Genomic DNA, 20190 nt, shown 5'->3' with positions numbered 1-20190 from the left:
TTTGTTGAATATTTTTTGTGGGGTACTGGAGGTGTTGTTCCATCTCATCAGTGTTCAGGTGCTATGCTCAGGCATCCCTCCTGGTGATATGAGACATTTTTGTGGTTTTTTTTTTTTGACCAAATAAATGACATTCTTAAGAATTCCCTGTTCTCTCATCATTGCTTCTGGGGCAACCTACTTTCCTGGTAGTCACTTCTTCAGTAGTGATTCTAAGATTTTTTGCTCATTCTTCTCTGTTTTTCTTCTTTTATTTTCATAGTCAAATCTCTCCCTCCTGTTATACTAATGTAGAAGCTTTTGAATCCCTTGCCTATAAATGCCTGGACAGATTTAACTCTACTTAGAAAAAAGGTTTTATTTGATTTTTGAAGAAATTGAGCCCAGACCAAAAGATGTATTGTCAAAAAAAATGTTAGTTTAATATCTGGGTCTTAACTTTTTAAAAATAACAATATTGAATCAGTTAAAACTTTTTAAGTTGTTAGAAAATAGTATGGGTAATTAATTTTTCTTTCCGTGATTGTTCCCATAATGTTTAATTTTTCTCTTATTTTTTTCTAAAATCTCAAAAGTGAATATAAACTATCTTTATGTTTGAGATAAACTTTCATGTTTGAACCTTTAAGGGAAAAGTGTTTCCTCATTATTTTCTATACTCTAATTTCCTTTTATTTCTGTTTTTGTAAAGTTTATCATGATTTTAGCATCATAAGATTTTGTAAACCCATCCTCTTCAATGAACACTTGTCTTTAAAGTTATTTCAGCAAAGACAGTTACTACTGTGGATTAGATAAAAAAAAGCAAATAGAGAACCATTAAGTGTACCCCAGATGTGCTGCTTTTCTTTTAAAGATACCATTGATGATATTTAAAGCAGAATCTATGGGATGGGTTGCCGGATTATTTCATAAACTCTGCACAGGCTTGTCGTTTCAATAAAATGGGGTGTATCATATATTGCATATGGCTGACCTAGATCCCATCCTGATACCACATAATATCCCTATTGCAGTTGACCTGGAATTTGAGGTTCCTGAACTCTGCTGAAGGCTGTTTCTCTTTTTATTTCTTTCACGTCCGTTGGACCACTGTCATCAATGTACAGTGCCATTCCAGCGTTTTAAAAGTTGACTGAAATGATGGACTTTGTCATCTAGCAGCCGATTTGGTTCTGTGTTCAGCTCTTGTGCTTATGACTTCTCTTCGTTGCAGGCGTATTCTTTTGAACCTCTTCAAACGTTGGCTTTTGACTTTGGTAAAATGACAGTGCAGTAGGTGTTGGTGTCTTTACACATGACCTTGAAAGTCAAAGTGGCTTATAACAACCAAAAGGATATTTTATAAAATCATACTCTAAAATCAAGACTCTAATGAAGTTGTTTCCACCTCAGAAGCATGTAGAAGAGGAGAAAGAGAGACATGAAGAACTGCTTTTTTTTTTTTTTTTTTGGTTTGGTTTGCTTTGCTTTGGGGGCTACAACTGGCAGTGCTCAAAGCTTATTCCTGGTTTGATGCTTATGTATCATGCCTGGCAGGCTCAGGCAACCATATATAGCGCTGGGGATCAAGCCTGGGTCAGCCACATGTAAGGCAAGCACCTTACCCTTGAACGTCTTTCTGGTCCAAGTACCAATGGTTGCACGCCTTCAGCTTCCAGAAAACAGCATTCACATCTAGCCATATTTTCTTAGTCATTCAAAGTCACACAAAGACTCCTGCCTAGTAATGGGCAAAACCTGGAACAGTCTCACCTGAAGGGAAAAAGGAATATCGGGCCATCAGTGTTATGGTCTGCTGCAGAAACAACACAGTGCCTACATCCTGGTGTGGAGGGTCTAGCGAGACATGTGTCAACCACTCCATAGAGTTTCTTCCCAGATGAGTGGCAACGATACGTTTACACATCTAACAAATACGGGTCTTCTTTGTATCCCCAATACTCAGTGCCTAGTTTGATGCTTAGCAAATGCTTCCTTAGCTGCATAATTTCATATACCAACACCAACAATGGCACAGAAATAAATGACCACGGTGTTCTTTTGCATACCAGCTAAAACATGAAACGTGTCATCTGTAGTTCACCTCATCAGGCCAGAATGAGATGAGTTAACTGTTTTACAATCAGTCTTTCAAGTCAGCTTGTCTAGTAGAGCTCTTCATTACTTCTGTCACTTTTAACAGAAACCAATTCCGGGATCATGGCGATATGCTCGCTCCAACTTGGCTTCAGGATTGCTACTAAATGCATCCACCTTTGATTTGTTCTTTTAGTAATTAGCTCAGTCTTTTTAAGATGAATAAAATCAGTTATATGCATGGCATGGATTCTTGTCTTTCATTTGTGTGTGGGTGCCACACCAGCAGCACCCAAGTGTTCTCAGCTCAGTGCTCAAAGGTGGTGCTCAGAGGATTATCTGGTGCCAGCTGTGAGCCTGGTGCTCCAGCATAGAAGGCATGCGCTTAGGCCTTTTAATATTGCCCCAGATCGACAGACTTAGGTTTTGTTTTGTTTTTTTTGTTTGTTTGTTTGTTTTGCTTTTTGGGTCACATCCGGTGATGCACAGGAGTTACTCCTGGTTCATGCACTCAGGAATTACTCTTGGCGGTGCTGGGGGACCATATGGGGTGCTGGGAATCGAACCCCTAGGTCGGCTGTGTGCAAGGCAAATGCCGTACCCGCTGTGCTATTGCTCCAATGCACATAGACTTAGTTTTAAAGATGAACCTGTTTGTACCACCAAGCATTTCAGACTCTAAACTGTAAATTTTACTCATATATATATATATATTGCTTTTTCGGTCACAGTCAGCTATGCTCAGGGGTTACTCCTGGCTCTGCACTTAGGAATTACTCCTGGCGGTGCTTGGGGACCATATGGGATGCTGGGAATCGAACCCAGGTCAGCTGCATGCAAGGAAAATGCCCTACCCGCTGTGTGATCGCTCCAGCCCCTACTCCAATATATTTTTTAATGTAGCACTGTAGCATTGTCCTCCCGCTGTTCATTAATTTGCTCAAGCAGGCACCAGTAACGTCTCCCTTGTGAGACCTGATACTGTTTTGGGCATATTAAATATGCTATGGGAGCTTTCCAGGCTCTGCCGTGCAGACGGGATATTCTCGGAAACTTGTCAGGCTCTCCGAGAGGGCCAGAGGAATCAAACCTGGGTTGACTGTGTGCAAGGCAAACGCCCTACCTGCTGTGCTATTGCTCCAGACCAATTTTTTTTTTGGCTCTTTGGTTTTAGGGATCACACCTGGGAATGCACGGGGGTTACTCCAGGCTCATGCCAGGAATTACTCAGAAATCACTCCTGGTGGTGTTCAAGGAACATATGGGATGCTGGGAATCGAACCTGGGTCGGCCACGTACAAGGCAAATGCCCTACCTGCTCTTCCAGCCACTCCAGGCCAATTTTTTAATTTCTAGAGTAAAACTGATTTGGGGGTGTTGTGTTCAGTTTTGTGAAATTAATTTAAACATGTAACTATCACCACAGTCAAGGTACAAGAGCTCTCTTGATTTATTGGCCTTAGCTAAGTGTAATAACAATTTTAAAATAAAGCAGGACACTGATAACATGAGTTGAATACAAATGTGTGTACAATTACAACCCTTTTGGCATTGTGCGACAATGAATATCTTTATCTTCATAATGTAATGGCGGCTATTGACTTTGACACTAAGATGAAGTGATACTAGTAAGGGAGCAGTGAAATCTTTTTAATGTTTTCTATGAAAATTTATTAGAACAGACATTTATGTCAACCCATCTTAGCACAAATATTGAAAATGGTAGCTCTTTAGCAGTTTAGAAGTGAATTTCCTGTTATAATGAAGTTATAGATCAAATGTAAATTAGAATCTGTTCACTCTATCTACTCTTTTCATTCTCTGACATAAGAATTGGGAAATTCCTCTTACTCACTCACTCTCTAAAGCTATTAGTGACCATTTATTTCAAGATTTCTGAGTGTAAGTCTAGGTGCTCACAAATCACTTATTGACTGTTGTGGTGTCTTTAATGAAGTAACGGTGAAATATGGCTCTAGTTTTGTTACATCCTGGCTACGTATTTGGGTGTATTGAAGGTGGCTTTAGAGATAGGTCTTCTTAGAGCAGAGCCATTATTGTAACTCTTTGTAATACTTCATCTAAAATAACCTTACTGATGAATTGATTAGGTGGTTCCAGCATTCATTTATTTATGCCATGATTATTCAAGTTGAACAAGGAAATGGGTTACGTAGGATACAGCAGAATATTCCTTGCAGTGTAAGCATGTATGGTGCCATTGTGAGAGAGAAATGGGGCCTGATAGAATTCTGTGCAGCTAATCCTGGCATCAGTGAGTAGAGCTTCTAACTGCCTGGAAAAGAGATTTTTTTTTTTAAATAGAGCATAGCTCCAACAAGAGGGAACATTGGAACCATTATACTATGTAAAGTAGCCATTTTGGCTCTATGTGCTTTATTTATTCCATTACCTGTCCTGCACAGAACTCTGGTGGCTTGGGGCAGGGGAAGGTGAGGTAAGGAGAGTTACTGAATAACGGGTACAGAATCTCCCTTTGAATGGATGAAAAATTTCCGAAGATTATGGTGATGGCACTTTCTCATTAATGCAGTGTAGTCTTTGGTGCTGCAGTAAGTTTGTGACACTCCCCACCCCCCCAAACATTGCCAAACAACAACAAAATAACAACGCCAGATGGTTATGTATGTAACTGAAGTGAAAGAAAAAGCAATTAGAATCAAAGCAAGATTTTACCTTGTCTAGCCACCCCCAGTCTTCGATTTTTTAAAGAGAATCAGTGTTGAAGAGGGAATTTTTTTTTAAATTTTCTCCTCTGTCTTTTGTTTCTACAATGATTTATACTAAGAAACGGCTGGTATATGTATATAACAGCCTTTCCCTATCAAATGTTTGTTGCTTTAATTTTGTTGCTTGGGATACATAGGTCTTGGGCCAGAGAGCTAGTAAAGGGGTTTAGGCACTTTACCTTGTGCCCTGCAGATTCTGGTTCAATCCCCAGTACCGCACATGCTCCTGATAATACAGCCAGGACTGACTCCTGAGCACAGAGGCAGGAGTGATTCCTGAGCACGACTGGATGAGGCCCCAGAATCAAACAGTTTATAGGTGTGGGTAAAATTTGCTTCACTACTTTTGATTAGGTAATATTCAGAATACCTGAAATAGTTTGTATAATTTGATATATCTGACAAATCTTAAGTTTCAATGTTTTATTTAAATGAAAAGTCTTCTGACAGACTTCAATATGGATGATCCTTGAAAACACCTAAACGAAAAGTGTTTCATCATAAAAGATCAATTACTGTATGATTCTATTTACATAAAAATTTTAGAGTAGGCATACTTAGAGAGCCCGGCAATCATTTAGTATTGGTGGAGAGAAGTGAGCTGTAATTAGGGAGAACATAGATGGCTAACAGTGTTTTAGAGGGAATAAAAATTCTCTAAAATTATATTGAGGTGATACTTGCAAAACCCAGTGAATATACTAAAAAAAAAATCATTGCATAATTTTATGGTTGAATTGTATGGTGCATAAATTTTATCCTGATAAAATTATTTTTAAATGTTCAAAGGTAGTACAGTTTCTCTTTTTCTAAAGTGTCTTTACTTTGTCATATATTTTATGTTCGCTGAAAGAGCAAAGCAGTGTCAAGCTGAGCCTTTCAAATATGCACCCACTTCTATCAAAGCTGTAATCTGGAAGGGCTTGTCTGATTGATATCTATTTATATGAATGCAAATAAATTTGAAAGCAAGTGTTAATGTATCTTATTCACTCATACATGAGTAGTTTTGTTAAACTCGGAGTGTATATCTTCAAGCTTAGGTTGAATGCAATTGATTTTGTGACTTTAAGTCGATAAAAGTGTAATTTAATCGTTCTTTCAAAAATGTACCCACAAGGAAAGGTGCTTATCTTGCACACAGCTAACTCCGGTTCAGTGCTTGGCCCCACATACAGACCCCCCAGGCACCACCTGGAGTGATCACTGAACACAGAGCCAGGAATAAGCCTTGAGCACCACCAGATGTAGTCCAGTACCTGCCACCCATAGGGTACGCATACGTAAGATCACTTTTTTTTAATTGCTTATTTTTATTAAATTTGCTGATTTTTCTTGACATTTAAAGTTCATTTAAAAACAAATTGCAGACATGGAGGTGCTTCTACTTAGAGAGGAGTTTCATGAAAATAAACACCAGCGTGAAATACTGTTTCTTTGATATGTCAGCCGTTCTTAGGTCCAAGTCTATGAAATCCTCACTGCGTCCCTTTTAAACAGTCTTGAGCGATAGCACAGAGGGTAGGGCATTTGCCTTGCATGCGGCCAACCCAGGTTCGATTCCTAGCATCCCATATGGTCCCCCGAACACTGCCAGAAGTAATTCCTGAGTGCATGAAACAGGAGTAACCCCTGTTCATCGCAGGGTGTGACCCAAAAATAAAAAAAAGAAATAAAAAATAAACAGTCTTGAGATATTAGTCCTTAAGTTTCAAGTAGCCATTGATCTAAATAGAAGCTAGTTCCATGGTAGCTATTATGAAAGTTCTCGTGAGCACACGCACACACACACACACACACACACCTCACACACATAGCCTCACACCATACACGCACACACTACACATGTACGTGCACACACCACACACACGTACGCACTTGCCACACACATGTACACACACCACCCATGCATGCACACACAACCCACACACGTACACACGCACACAACCCACACAGGTACACACGCACACAACCACACACACATGCACACACCACACACGCATGGACACACATACCATGCACATATGTGCATACGGGCCACACAATCATGTTGTGCACACACACACCCCACATGTGCACACACCCTTGCATATGCAGATGCCAACTTACATCCTCAAACTCTTTTCCCATCCAGAGACCCACACTCTTGTCCCCTGCGGTTTGCCCTGAGCGTTGCTTTTCCCACCGGGTAGACAAGTTCCCACGCCTTGTTTCTCCTTCTCTGCCACGGGAAGCCGCTGTGATCCCGACTGAGCGGCCAGCAGGCTTCAGCACGCACGGGCCAGTGGCGGGGCAGCCCGAACAGCACCTGATTTCCACCTGCACGCATACTTATTCACGCATCACGTTTCCTCGTTGCAAACATTAAGACAGGCTGATTCCAGGCTTGTTCACTAGCTGAAATGGGCGGCTTTTGACATGCTCCAACCAAAGTAAAGTAAGTAAAGGCCCTCCCGTTGATCGTCGATTTGCTCGAGCGGGCCCAGTAACGTCTCCATTGGAGACTTTGTTGTTACTGTGTCTGGCATATCGAATACTCTCGGTAGCTTGCCGGGCTCTCCGAGAGGGGCGGAGGAATCGAACTCGGGTCGGCCATGTTGGCCGCTTGTAAGGCGAACGCCCTACCCGCTGTGCTATCGCTCCAGCGATATATTTGGGCTGGAACCAAATATATATAAGAAATATATATATTTCTGCTAGAGACAATAGGAATAAAAGATAGTATTGTATCATTGAATTTCTTAGTCAAGAAAATTTTTTTTAAAAGCACATAATTTTTTAAATGAGCATGTGATTTAAAACATGTCATTTAAATTTTAAATATTTTTTGAAAATCAGTTTGTTTTTAAGTAAGCATGTGATTTTTCTTTTTGTATCTGTCTCTTTCATTCTGATGTGCAGGAGAAATTATTATTAATAGTATTATAAAGCAAAAAAAAGAATTTTAAGATAATTAAATCATCTTTCTTTCATGTTGCTTTAAAATAAAATGCTGATGGGCTGGAGCAGTAGTACAGTGGCTGGGGCATTTACCTTGCACAAGGCTGACCCAGGTTCCATCTCCAACACCCCATAAGTTCCCCTGAGCACTGTCAGGTGTGACCCCCAAAACTGAAATAAATCACTGTATCACTGTCATCCTGTTGTTCATCGATTTACTTGAGCGGGCTCCAGTAACGTCTCCATTCATCCCAGCTCTGAGATTTTAGCATCCTCTCCTTACTCATCTTTCCCAACACTGCCGTATTGGAAGCTCTTTCAGGGTCAGGGGAATGAGACCTGCCCGTTATTGTTACTGTTTTTGGCATATTATATGTGCCATGGGTACCTTGCCAGGCTTGGCTCTGCCATGGAAATAAATAAATAAAACTAAAAAGGCTTAAAAGTGCTAATGTGCATAGCCAAGGGGACGAAACGATCGAATGTCCAACCCACACCGAGTCATTTAGCGGGGTCTACATGGCATTAGCTGGCTTCTCCGTGCTCGAAATCCTGGACATGGTTCTGTAAGTTCAGCAGATGCTATAACCTATGGGAAACCAATGGGAAAGTGCAGCACCTTGAAAATAAAAAAAAAAAAAAAAACCATTGGCCAGATGCAAGTTATAAAGAGAGTCTTTTTCTTCCTATTTTTATTTTGTTCTCCCACCTCTCTCCTCTTTCCCCAACTGACCTTCTCTCTTGGTCCCTTTCCCCATTTCCTCTTTCCTCACTCCCCGTTGATGACCAAAAGGCACACAGCAGTAGACCAGGCCCAGGTTAGCTCTCCTGTCACTCACATCAGTGGTTGCATTTCTGCAGCTTCCATTTTATCACTCTGCCCCACTACCCCCTTGTTCTCCCTGGAATGGTAATAGTGCACTCTCTGGATTTTGTGGCCATCCAGCTTGCTCTCTTTAAACATTGCAGCATGGGCCTGGAGCGATAGTACAAGGGGTAGTATAAGTTTGCCTTGCACATGGCCAACCCGGGTTCAATTCCCAGCATCCCATATGGTCCCCTGAGCACCGGAAGGAATGATCCCTGAGTACAAAGCCAGGAGTAACCCCTGTACATTGCCGGGTGTGACCCCAAAAAGCAAAAAAAAAAAAGTTACAGCATGGATTCTTCTTCCAACTCTTCCCTTCACTTCTCTTCACAACTCTGTCACTAAGGCACCAGCAGTGAATTAATTGACGTGTTTCATTGTCTTATATTTGTGGCTTTTGCATAGTGGATACTCAAGAACTGTTGTTCAGGGGCCAGAGAGAATAGTGGGTAAGGCTCTTGCTTTGTATGCTGCCGACCCAGGTTTGAGCCCCAGCACCCTATAAGGTCACTGTAGCCCACCAAGAGTGATCCCCGAGTGCAGACACAGGAGTAAGCCCTGAGCATTGCTGGTGTTGCCCCCAAACAAAAAACAAAAACAAAAATGTGTTCATTAGCTAATTGAATGGGTAAATAGCTAACTAGTGAACAACTGAGTTGGTGAGTTAAAGATTTTCAGCGTGTGTGTCCATATGACGTGGTCTAACTTTAGGAACTCTGCTCAAGTGTATAGGCATTTAGGGCCTTAGCTGCAACTCCTAACCAGCTGAAATCCTATTAATAACCAAGGTGTTCTTTCTCCTGGTACTGTAACTTGGCAGAAACTTCTTTAAGGTGAAAGGGAAATGACCCTACTCTAGGATCACTCTAAAATTGTCATGCTCTCTGGGGATTGCATGAGTTCATCTCTTCAATGTGCAAAAAACATCAAAGTGAAGGAAATAAGTCACTCTTTAGCAGAATCCTCTGCAGGTAACACTCACCTGCCATCTGTCACCCCCTAGGGACAGCCAGTTGACATTTTCATTAAGAGCTTACTAGGTGGTGGGTGTGTTTTTGTGTCACCTTTGGGACCTGCACTTGGGAAGAGAGGGTGTAACCAGAAACCACTCCCTGATTGTGAGATCGGCTCATGTGTTCTGCTTTTCTCCAAGGAAATGGCGAAGATCCTTAACCACCCCCGGGTCTACGCATTCCTGCACATCCCCGTCCAGTCCGCCTCTGACTCGGTGCTCATGGACATGAAGAGGGAATACTGCGTGGCCGACTTCAAGAGCGTGGTGGATTTTCTGAAAGAGAAGTAAGTCTGTTCGTACTGAAGAAAAGAGCCATTCCTCTTTTGCTTTCAAAAAGCAGGTGGCCAAAAAATGCACTCAGTGGAGCCACAATTGAAGGTCCTTAGAAGAAGGCGAGACTTGGGGCAAAGCCTTCCAGTTTCTGAGGTCCCCCTTCATGTGGTTTCTCCTTCCTCCTCCTTCCTGTCTACCTACCATCTGTGCTCCACACACTGTTCATCAGCATGAGTTCCAGTTAAAGATAACATGCACAGGGATCATTTATATACCTGACCTAGGAGAGAAACAGCGTCGGTTCTCTGTAAATATCCCTTGAAGTGGCTTTTTGCAGTTGTGAGTTGATTCTGACGTGGACCCAGGCCAAACCACGTCACTCCCTAATAGATAATTTTCCACCAAGCAGTGTTTTTTCCTGAGGAGTCACTGGAACCTCTCCGCTTTTCCATGCCGAGTTAGGCCTGTCGCTCGCTTGAAGAATTGTGATTTCTAAGGAGGTTTGGGGATTCTGTTTTTTTTTTTTTTGAAAGTTCAAATTGCTGTTGACCAAAATTAAGGCATATTTACACAATCTCAGACATGAATGGTAATTTTGTTTCCACAGAAAACACTTGCAACCCATAATTATGTTCTTCAAAATCCTACTTCTCATCATTACCAAACAGTGTATGCCTTCTGTGCTTATACCAGGCAGGAAATGGGGCGGGGGTTGGGGGGGTGGCCAAGGTCACAGAGAACTTGCTCCAGACAGCCAAGGTCATCCACTGCCTTCTCAAGACTGAGGCCTGTTCTCCCCTCTGGGGATGACATTTATCTTGGCATATTTGTGGCATGTGTCTTTTCATAAATTTTTTCCATCATTTTCTTCTCTGTTGTTTTTCTTAATTAAATTACAGCTTTGATTTCCATCTTACTCATAATTATATACTTTGTACCATTTTGTGCCACTACATGGATATGATTGCTTTATACAAATTGTTAGCAGCTTTTTTTTTTCAATTAGTCACTTGCCCTGAAAACACAAAGATCTTCTAAAACCTTTTTCTTCTTCTTTTTTTGCCATCTCCTCCCTTCCTTCTTTCCTTTCTGTGTCTTTGTCATTTTTTTTCTCTTCCAGGCATCTCCTGATTATCCTAACTACCAGAAATAGATATTTCTTGCGCACGCAAACAAATATTGCTAATTGTTCAAAAAATTCAAATCATGATTATGATTAAGTGTAAACAGCCTTCGGAGTAGAAAACAGAGTAACAGCAAATCGTTATCATCTCTGTTATTTCCTGATCTTTAACAGAACTCAGGTCACAAGGAAAGAATAAGGAATTTCATGTTCAATTTTTGTTGTTGGCTGGTGGTGCTCTTTTACATTTATTCTAGTTTATTGTAGGTAAACGGATCTCATAGTGGGCCATCCTTTGGGACACACTTGCACTGCAGAATGGAATGTTCTCATAATTGCAAATGAATTGCTTTCCTTGTGAAATTTCTTGCCTCTTGCTTGCCAGAGCAGTAGCAAATAACGTCCACGATTCCTCCCTACTACACAAGGTCTGGCCAAGTGCAGACATGAATCCCATTGTCCAGAACGGACGAGAACATTTTCCAGATATTCAGCATGATTAGACATGATTCCACATGATATTCAGATATTCAGCATGATTCACGGTGATTAAGGAATCAACACCTCTTTTACCTCAATTTGGGATAACGCTGAGTCAGTTGTTAGAACTACCATGGCCACTTAAACTGGGCAAGAATTTCACAAGGAGTTCTAGCCTTTCATGTTGCTCCAGAAGTCAGTGTTTCAAATCTGTTGCTTCTTGGTCAGTTTCAGCAGCATCTGTGAGCATCTGTGAGCTGTCTAAACTGGCCAAAAAGATGATCGCATCAAAGCATTTGAAAATAGTCTTTCACCTTCATCCACAGGCTAAGCTCAGTGAACTTTCTCTTTATTCTAAGTTGCCACAAAGCTTCCATGTACATTTTCTAGAACTATTACAGCTAGCCAGAAGTTCCCAGGACCAATTTCTCAACCTAGGTTTCTCCGGTATTTCTGGAAATATCAGAGACAAGGAAGTAAAAACAGGTACCTGGAGAAGACACTCCATCCAGCATTGTTACTTTCACAGTCCCGAGGATGGTGGGCTGCTACTGGAACTTCAGAGTTAGTTAGTGAGTCTCTCCGGAAGGTTGATAACTTTGTGTTGTTTCCATGCAGTTGAGTGTGTGTGTGTGCGTGTGTGTGTGCGCGCGCGCGCACATGCACACGTGCGAAGTCACCCTAGCATATCACCCTAACATACGGATGCACCGTTAACTTGTAACTAAGTATTGGAAAATGTGAAAGGCAGGCAGTATGTATAAAGCAGATGTAGAAGAAAGTTAGAGTTGCCTTTTGTCAGGGAAGTAGGAAGAAAGAAGAAATAATATTGTTACGATTATAATAACCAGATTTATGTGAAGTCTTAGATACTTTTATGGGAAGCATACAGGTGTGTGTGTGTGTGTGTGTCTGTGTGTGTGTGTCTGTGTGTGTGTATATTGCTTTTTGGGTCACAACCAGTGATGAACAGGGGTTACTCCTGGTTCATGCACTCAGGAATTACTCCTGGCTGTGCTCGGAGGACCATGTGGGATGCTGGGAATCGATCCCAGGTCATGCCGTCTACAAGGCAAACGCCCTACCCGCTGTGCTATCACTGCAGCCCCTACAGTTGTATATTTTATCCAGTAGGTTCTATAGCTTGTGAAGTGAGTACCCCTGCCGTGTGCTTTTTATATGATAACTTTTCTCTACCTGCAAAAGTCCTGGGCTAAACAAAAGAGCCCACAAATTAGTCCAGTCATTTATGTCTCTCCCTTTCTTTCTGACTCATTTCATTCAGCGTGATACTCTCCATGTTCATTCATTTATAAGCGAATTTCATAACTTCATTTTTTTCATAACAGCTGCATAGTATTCTACGTGTAGATGTACTAAATTGCTTGCAGGTTATAAAAAAAGAAATTATATGGGATTAATGACCATGAACAGTAGAAACAAGAACCAGGAGGACTGGTCCATGATTGGAAGCCTGCCTCAAGTGCTGGGAGAGAAGGCAGTTGGGATAGACAAGGGATCACTATGCCAAAGATAGTTGGGAATAATCACTCTGAATAAGAACTGTGTGCTGAAAATAGGTAAATGAGAGAGAGAGAGACAGAGACAGAGACAGAGACAGATAAACTGAAAGACAGAGAGAGCCCATTGTGCTGGAGCACTTAGCTGGCAGTGTCCTGAGCACTGAGCCAACAGTAGTCCCTTAGGACTACCAGGTGTGACCCAAAATCAAGAGAAAATGGTGTCCTTTCCTCCAGGCCTTCAGAATGGACGTGTCCATCCAGCCAATGAACAATTAATTGTCCACTCCATTAGACATTTGTAAGTGAAAAATTTTGAAGGGTTCCACCCAGATGTCTTGTTTACTTTTGCCTATAAAAACGAATATAGTTTTGGTCTAGAGAGATGGGTCGGCCGCTTGCCTTGCACACAAGTTTGATTCCCCGGCACACATTAGGGTCCCCCAGATTGCCAGCAGTGATCCCCAATTTCAGAGTCAGGAGTATAAGCCCTGAGCTCCTCCAGATGTGGCCCCCAAAAATCAAAAACCAAAAACAAAACTAGCATAGCTTTATGTCAGGTAGATCAGTGCACATGAGAAGCAGTGAAGTTTCATGGGTTTCATGGATCTGATTCCAGCATCAAATTCTTTTGTCCCATATTTATTAATACCTCATATGACATTGTCGTTCTTTGAAAGAGGCTAATGATGTCAGGCTTTTGGTGGGTGCCAGATACTCATCCACGCACGACCTTGACTTTCAGTGGTTGTGTTGCCTGTTCTCTTTCTTCTGCTCTTTTTCATCAACGGGGCCCTTTCCATTCGCATCTATTCTTTGAAACTTTTTTTGCTTTGCTTTGTTTTTTTGGCCTTTGAGCCTTTAACCAATGAGAGTCTCATTTTTATTTTCCCTCAAGCAGCGCGAGACTTCTCAAATATTCATGTTCCGTATTAGAGTCAAGACATCTTCTAATCTGTTTTGTAACACAATCCAGTCTTTAAAAACAACCTCCAGCACCGGAGACCGACATCTAACTCTGGAAATGCACCTGAAGCTGCAGGCTTCGAAACAAACTCAGCAGGATTGGGGGGGGGGGGGGGGCGTGTTTTCCAAGTGGTGGAGGTGACATCTTTTTAATTAATTTTCTTTACAGTTGAAATTGGCTCTTGTTTTAGCTGGGAGCAATGTAAGCTTCCATATGAGCCAACTTGACGCTGATTCATTATTCTCTTCGGTTGTTTGAAAGTTGGCAGCGATTATCATAACAGCAGCTGGATTGAAGATAACCTAGTAGCGCTGGCACATGTTGAGGCATATGGGAGTTTATTAAATCATGCAACCTTTGCAAAGAAAAGTGTCTAAATTACTTAATACACTAATTTAAAACAGCTGGTCATGAGCAGGCAATCAGATGACTTAAATTATTTTATTCAGATTTATTAATCCAATTGGAAAATTAGCTAAGTAAGTTGATGTTTTATTTAAATGGGTAAGATGATTTCTTAAAACGTATACTGGACTTTGTTAAGGGTGTGGAAGAAAACTATATAGACTGAAAGCCAAAGGGTACAGTTACAGTTTTAGAGAGTTTTATAATTTTTATATAAGTTTTATAATTTTTCATGACTATTTCACGAATGTTATGACTTTCACTACTTGTCCCAATTAACTGTCTGCTCTGTTAACATGTTGCCAAGGTAAAAATGGATAAAAATGTATGGTTCAGCAGACTGAGAGCTTGCCTTGAATGCAAATGACCCAGGTCCAATCCCTGGCACCACCTATGTTTTCTGGACCACTGCCAGAATTAAGCCCTAAGCATCCCTGGGTGGGGCCCCAAAACAAACAACAACAAAAACCATTAAATTTTCATCATTTATTTTTATTTTTTTCATGAAGTTTGGAAGGTTACTTCCCAGTGAGGGGATTTGTTTCAGTTTTGACATGTTGGGGAAGATGTAACTTGGATTCCCAGGTCCTTAGGTCTATATTAATTGTGACTTACTCCATTTAAGTGTCTCCAACCTGACATAATTGCTGTCCAGTATAATCCATATAGTCACAAACATATATATATATATATATATATTTAATGAACAACATGGAGCATTCTTTTTGCAGGCATAAATCTCAATGCTAAATAAAAGAATCTCTGAATCTTCAAATTTACATAGTAAAGTGTAAATAAAACAAATATATGAGAAAGACCTATTGGTGAGACACACTTTAAGAAATAAGTGATATGAGGCCAGAGATAATTAGCAGGTAGGGTACTTGCCTTGCATGCACCCAATCAGGGTTTGATTCCCAGCACCCCATATGGTGTCCTAAGCCTGCCAGGAGTGATTCCTGAGTGCTGAGCCAGGAGTAAGCTCTGAGCACATAGCTGATGCCCTAAAAACAAACTAAAAAAATTTAAAGAAATAAGCTCTATATTAAAGGCCAAATGTTTGTACAAATTATTTTGTTGAAGTTCAGTTGCACTTAGTTTATGTTTATTAGACCTTAAACCGGGGGAACAGATCTGCCTCCTTCCCTGAGTAAATGCAGTTGAATTATTTCATGACCAGATATGTCTTTACTTACAAGTTGCATGCACTTAAAATAATTACACCTTATTCTTCTACCTTTATCTTGACTCTTAATACAATGGCATCACGGGGCTCAGAACTTACCATTATCTCTTGTCAGTGTGCAGTGTACTTCTGGATTATTTTGTCTTGCTACTGATGGATATTAAATCTTTCAGGATCGGGATATATATTTCCATATCCCTCCCTGAGTCTGCTACACCTTGAAGCTGCCTGGTATACTGGCCACAGCCAATAACTAGTGGACACTCCAGAATGAAGGGGGGAAATCTTTCAGTGGAGAGGAAAACTCTAGGGGAAATGACAGCCTTACTCAGAAAGCTCCATCCTCATATCTGTCCTGTGATACTCAGACATTGAGGAGGCACAGGGCATGCAGCCAGCATCTTTGACAGAATGGTTGCTTTGAGCTGCAGTTACATTATCCAGGCTCTCCTGGGACCTCCTTTTCCGGTCTATCTGTAAGAAAACTGGGTTAACCCATTAGCATCCCAACTTGTTCTTCCTGTCATTGGTCCCAGCCATCTGATCAAAGACCAGTTATGTTCAATTTGAATGCTGTTCTGTTTTCTGTCCAATTTTGTTTGTAGAGGTTTAGAAACTTAAGTCACTTAAGTTTTGGGGTCACACCTAGCAGTTTTCAGGACTTGCTCCTGACACTTTCCTCAAGGGTCACTTTTGGCAGGTTTGGGGGACTATTTGGGATTCCATGGATTGAATCTGGGATGGGATAACATGGCGCCGGGGGCAGTTGGTGGGTATAACGCCTACCTACTGGATGATGGGGTATCTGGGTGGAGGAGTCCCAGTCCTGGTCCAAGCAGGCTTGGAGATATAAGCCCCAGGTCCCACATACTTGGGTTCCTCTGCCGGTTCCTTCATGCGTGAGGCTCGTCTGAATGTGTGTCTGAATGTGTTCCGGAGGTCTTTGGCTGCCGGGGCTCTGCTCTGAGCGGGGAGGGAAACTCAACCCGCCCCCCCACCCCCTCCAAGGGGCCTCGGTGAAGACAGCCAGGTGTGGGGGCAGTAGACTCTGCACTGTTCTCTTCCGGGAGCTGGGTTTTATAGTCTCTGGGTCTTGGCCACCGAAGACCTCCAGAACCAGCCACAGTCATGCTTAAGACCACTCTCACATGTTTGGACAAGCCTTACGCATGAAGGAACTGGCAGAGGAACCTAGGCATGCGGGACCCGGGTCTGAGGTCTCCAAGCCTGCTCAGATCGGTACTGGGCCTCCTCCATCCAAATCCCCCATCTTCCAGTAGGTAGGAATTACACCCACCAACTACCCCCAGCACCATGTTATCCCATCAACAGCCAAGACCCAGAGACTATAAAACCCAGCTCCTAGAAGAATGTGGCTGCATTTGTGGCCCCATGACATCTTATTATCTGGTTCTTACTCTTGGAGAACCCGGCAGGCTACCAAGAGTATCCTGCCTACAATGGCAGAGTCCAGCAAACTCCCCGTGGCGTATTTGATATGACGAAATCCAGTAACAATGATGGGTCTCATTCCCCTGACCCTGAAAGAGCCTCGAATGTGGCACTTTCTAAAATCTAGGGCTAGGATGAAGGAGACATTACTGGTGCCTGCTCGAGGAAGTCGATGAACAACAGGATGACAGTGATACAGTGAATCTGGAATCTTCTTTATGCAAGTCAAGCACCCTGCCCACTCTGCTATCACTCTGGCCCCATGTAGAACAGTTATTTTTAATCTGTATCATAGACAATGCACAACAGCCTTTAGGATGTCAAGGGTCAGGGAATGTCAGGGTTTAAAAGATTTTCTAAAAGAACAAAATTGATAGATAATAGGCCTTGATTTTTCAGCTTCTGGGTAGCAATGTATATACTTACATATATGTCCTCTTTTACTTTATTTCTTACAGTTATTTTCCCTTTTCACTCATCACTCAGATAATAAATGTAGTAAATGCAATGGTCACAACATCCTGAATAATACTTAATATCATAAGTTATAAAATCAAGAGGGGAAGGGAGGCAAGGGCCTTCCCCACATTGCTCAGAGGATCCAGAGGCCAGTACTGTGATGTTTGGTCAGATTGTGAGAGCCAGCAGGCCAGTCCTGGAAAACCAGTAATGCAGTTCTTCTCTGAGCTCCCTCAAGAGCTCATATTCTCAGTGTTTTGCATAGACTCGCTTATTTATCTTCATGGCCCAAGGGTCTTAAGTAATTTTCATGCAGCTAGTGGTAGGACCTCAGTGAAAATTCAGGCCTTGTGAATCTGAACCATTACTCTATTTGTTCTCCCATGTGTTCTTCTGTTGGTTACTTGCATCTCACTCTCAGAGACATGCAGTAGCCTCAAGAATACTAAAGAAATAGAGTGAAAAATAATATGTTTTGTATATGGGGATGAGTAGGGTGTGAGTGCCAAGGATAACTCATTCAAGACTTAGTAAAGAGATAGCACATGTTAAAATGGGGGGAGGGGAGGATAGAAAGGAGGAATTTGCAAAGAAAAGGTTATATGTTTATACACCATATACAAAAGTTAATTCACAATACATTAAAGTTCTTGATGTAAGACCCAAATCCATAGAATATATAAAGAGAAGCGTAGGCAGAACACTCCATGAAAAGTGACTTCAAAGATTTTTCTCAGCAATTCCATTGGCAAAGAAACAGAAGCAAAAGTAAACAAATGGGACGAAAACGCTTCACACTACAAAGTTTCTGCACTGTGAAAACAACTGTGGCTAAAACCAAAAAGACCCCTTACCAAACAAGAGAAAATCCTGTCATCTGACAAAGGGCTAATATCCAAGATCTATAAAACACTTGCGACATTCAATAATAAAAATAGAACCTGATCCAAAAAAACGAGGAGACAAGCTGAACAGACACTTTCCCAAGATGAAATACAGATGGCCATCAGGCGTATTAAAACCTGCTCATCGTCAGTGATTTTCAGGGAGATGCAAATAAAAATGACAGTGATAAAATGAGCCATTTTTACTTACACCAGTAGAAATAGCCTATTTTGGAAAGGCTAGAAGCCACCAGTGCTGGCAGGGATGTGGTGAAAAGAAGGAACCCTCAGCCACTATTAGTGGGACTGTTTATCTTGTTTAGCCTCTATGGAAAATAGCATGGAGACTTCTCAGATATTAAAAATAGAGTTGCTGCGTGATCTCACAGCTCCACTCCTTGTTATCCCAAGAGTGCAAAATCACTAGTTAAAGAAAATCTGTACAACCCTGTGTTCATTGCAACACCTCGTGGACAACAACATACAAGTGGATAAGGAAGTTGTGATAGCTGTGTTCAGGAGATTACTGTTTGGCTTCAAGAAAAGATGACATTCTGTGCCACATGCCTGCAATTTGAAGGATTCATGTCAAGTAAGTCAACAAGAGGAAGACAAATAGTTTATTGTCTCACACGAAGTATATAAAGGAACAGAAAGGGAATAGACAGTTCCCTTACAAGCCAGCCATAGATTCTGACAGCAGAACTAACGTTTCCATGCAGGAAGTGGGGGTAGAGGTGGGGTGTGAATTGAGGTGACTCATGCCAGTGACTGAGAGAGATTCTCACTTTTATGGTTATGGTGGTGTGGTAACACAGCAAACCTAAAGTGAACATTTATGCTATTTTAAACTATCTCAATAATTCCTAACTTCCTCCCTTCCTCCCTCCCTCCCTCCCTCCCTCCCTCCCTCCCTCCCTCCCTCCTTCCCTCTCTCCCTCCCTCCTTCCTTCCTTCCATTTTGGGACCATGCCCAGCCGTACACAGGGACAATTCCTGCTCAGGGGCCACTCCTGGCAGTACTTCAGGGACTATATGTGGTGCCAGAGATCAAGGCAGAGTTAGTTACTTGCAAGGGAATCACCTTAACCCCTGTAATGTGCAGTGCATAATTCTCTTACCCAGTGCATAATTTTCTAATTCAAGCTGTGCTAACATCTAAAGCAAGCAAATTGGCAAACCCTGCACCCTCCTCACCCAAGAAATATCACTCAAAAACCTAACACCTAGATTCACTGAAAACAATTGTTTTCGCCAGAAGGAAAGGAGAGAATATGGAAAGAATGGGCAGAGGGGTCTTTTGGTGACAGGAACGATATTATACGTGTGCCGAATGCGAAGCTAAACTTTTGAAATCCTGTCATGTTGTAAACCAATGAAAACTTAATAGAAATTACTTTCTCCAAGGAGTGGGGGGAAAGATTTCCTTATCCTCCAGGATGCTATTTTCCTCTGCATTCCCTATCATATTGCTCTACTTTAATCGATTTACATTACTTGTCATTATCCAGTATATTTTTTTAATGTATTATTCTATTAAGTTCAACATTTCAAGTCACACATGGCTTCCTCTGAACATTTAAGATATCTTTCCGTAGTCAGTATGGCCCCCTCCTCTTTAAACTGCAGTTTCTTAATGAAGTGTGTGTACAAAAGCACATCAGAAAATGCTACTCTAAAGAATAATATCCATGGCCAGGGAAAACAAGGGTTAGGAGGACTGGTCTATGGTCAGAACTAACCACAAGTGTGTGTGTGTGTGTGTGTGTGTGTGTGTGTGTGTAGCTGA

General features: G+C 41.6%; 1 protein-coding gene across 1 annotated transcript in view; it reads left to right on the top strand.

Moving 5' to 3' along the window:
* The window catches only part of CDKAL1 (CDK5 regulatory subunit associated protein 1 like 1), a 691294-nt gene that overhangs the window by 432429 nt on the left and 238675 nt on the right, over positions 1–20190 (top strand). Inside the window, exon 11 of the mRNA XM_056132368.1 lies at positions 9791–9936. Within this exon, the coding sequence (XP_055988343.1) occupies positions 9791–9936 (146 nt within the window). The remainder of the gene's footprint in view (positions 1–9790; positions 9937–20190) is intronic.

Source organism: Sorex fumeus, unplaced genomic scaffold (genome assembly GCF_029834395.1).
Source record: "Sorex fumeus unplaced genomic scaffold, SorFum_2.1 ptg000094l, whole genome shotgun sequence".
Lineage (NCBI taxonomy): Eukaryota > Metazoa > Chordata > Mammalia > Eulipotyphla > Soricidae > Sorex > Sorex fumeus.
This window is presented reverse-complemented; position numbering and strand designations above follow the sequence as displayed.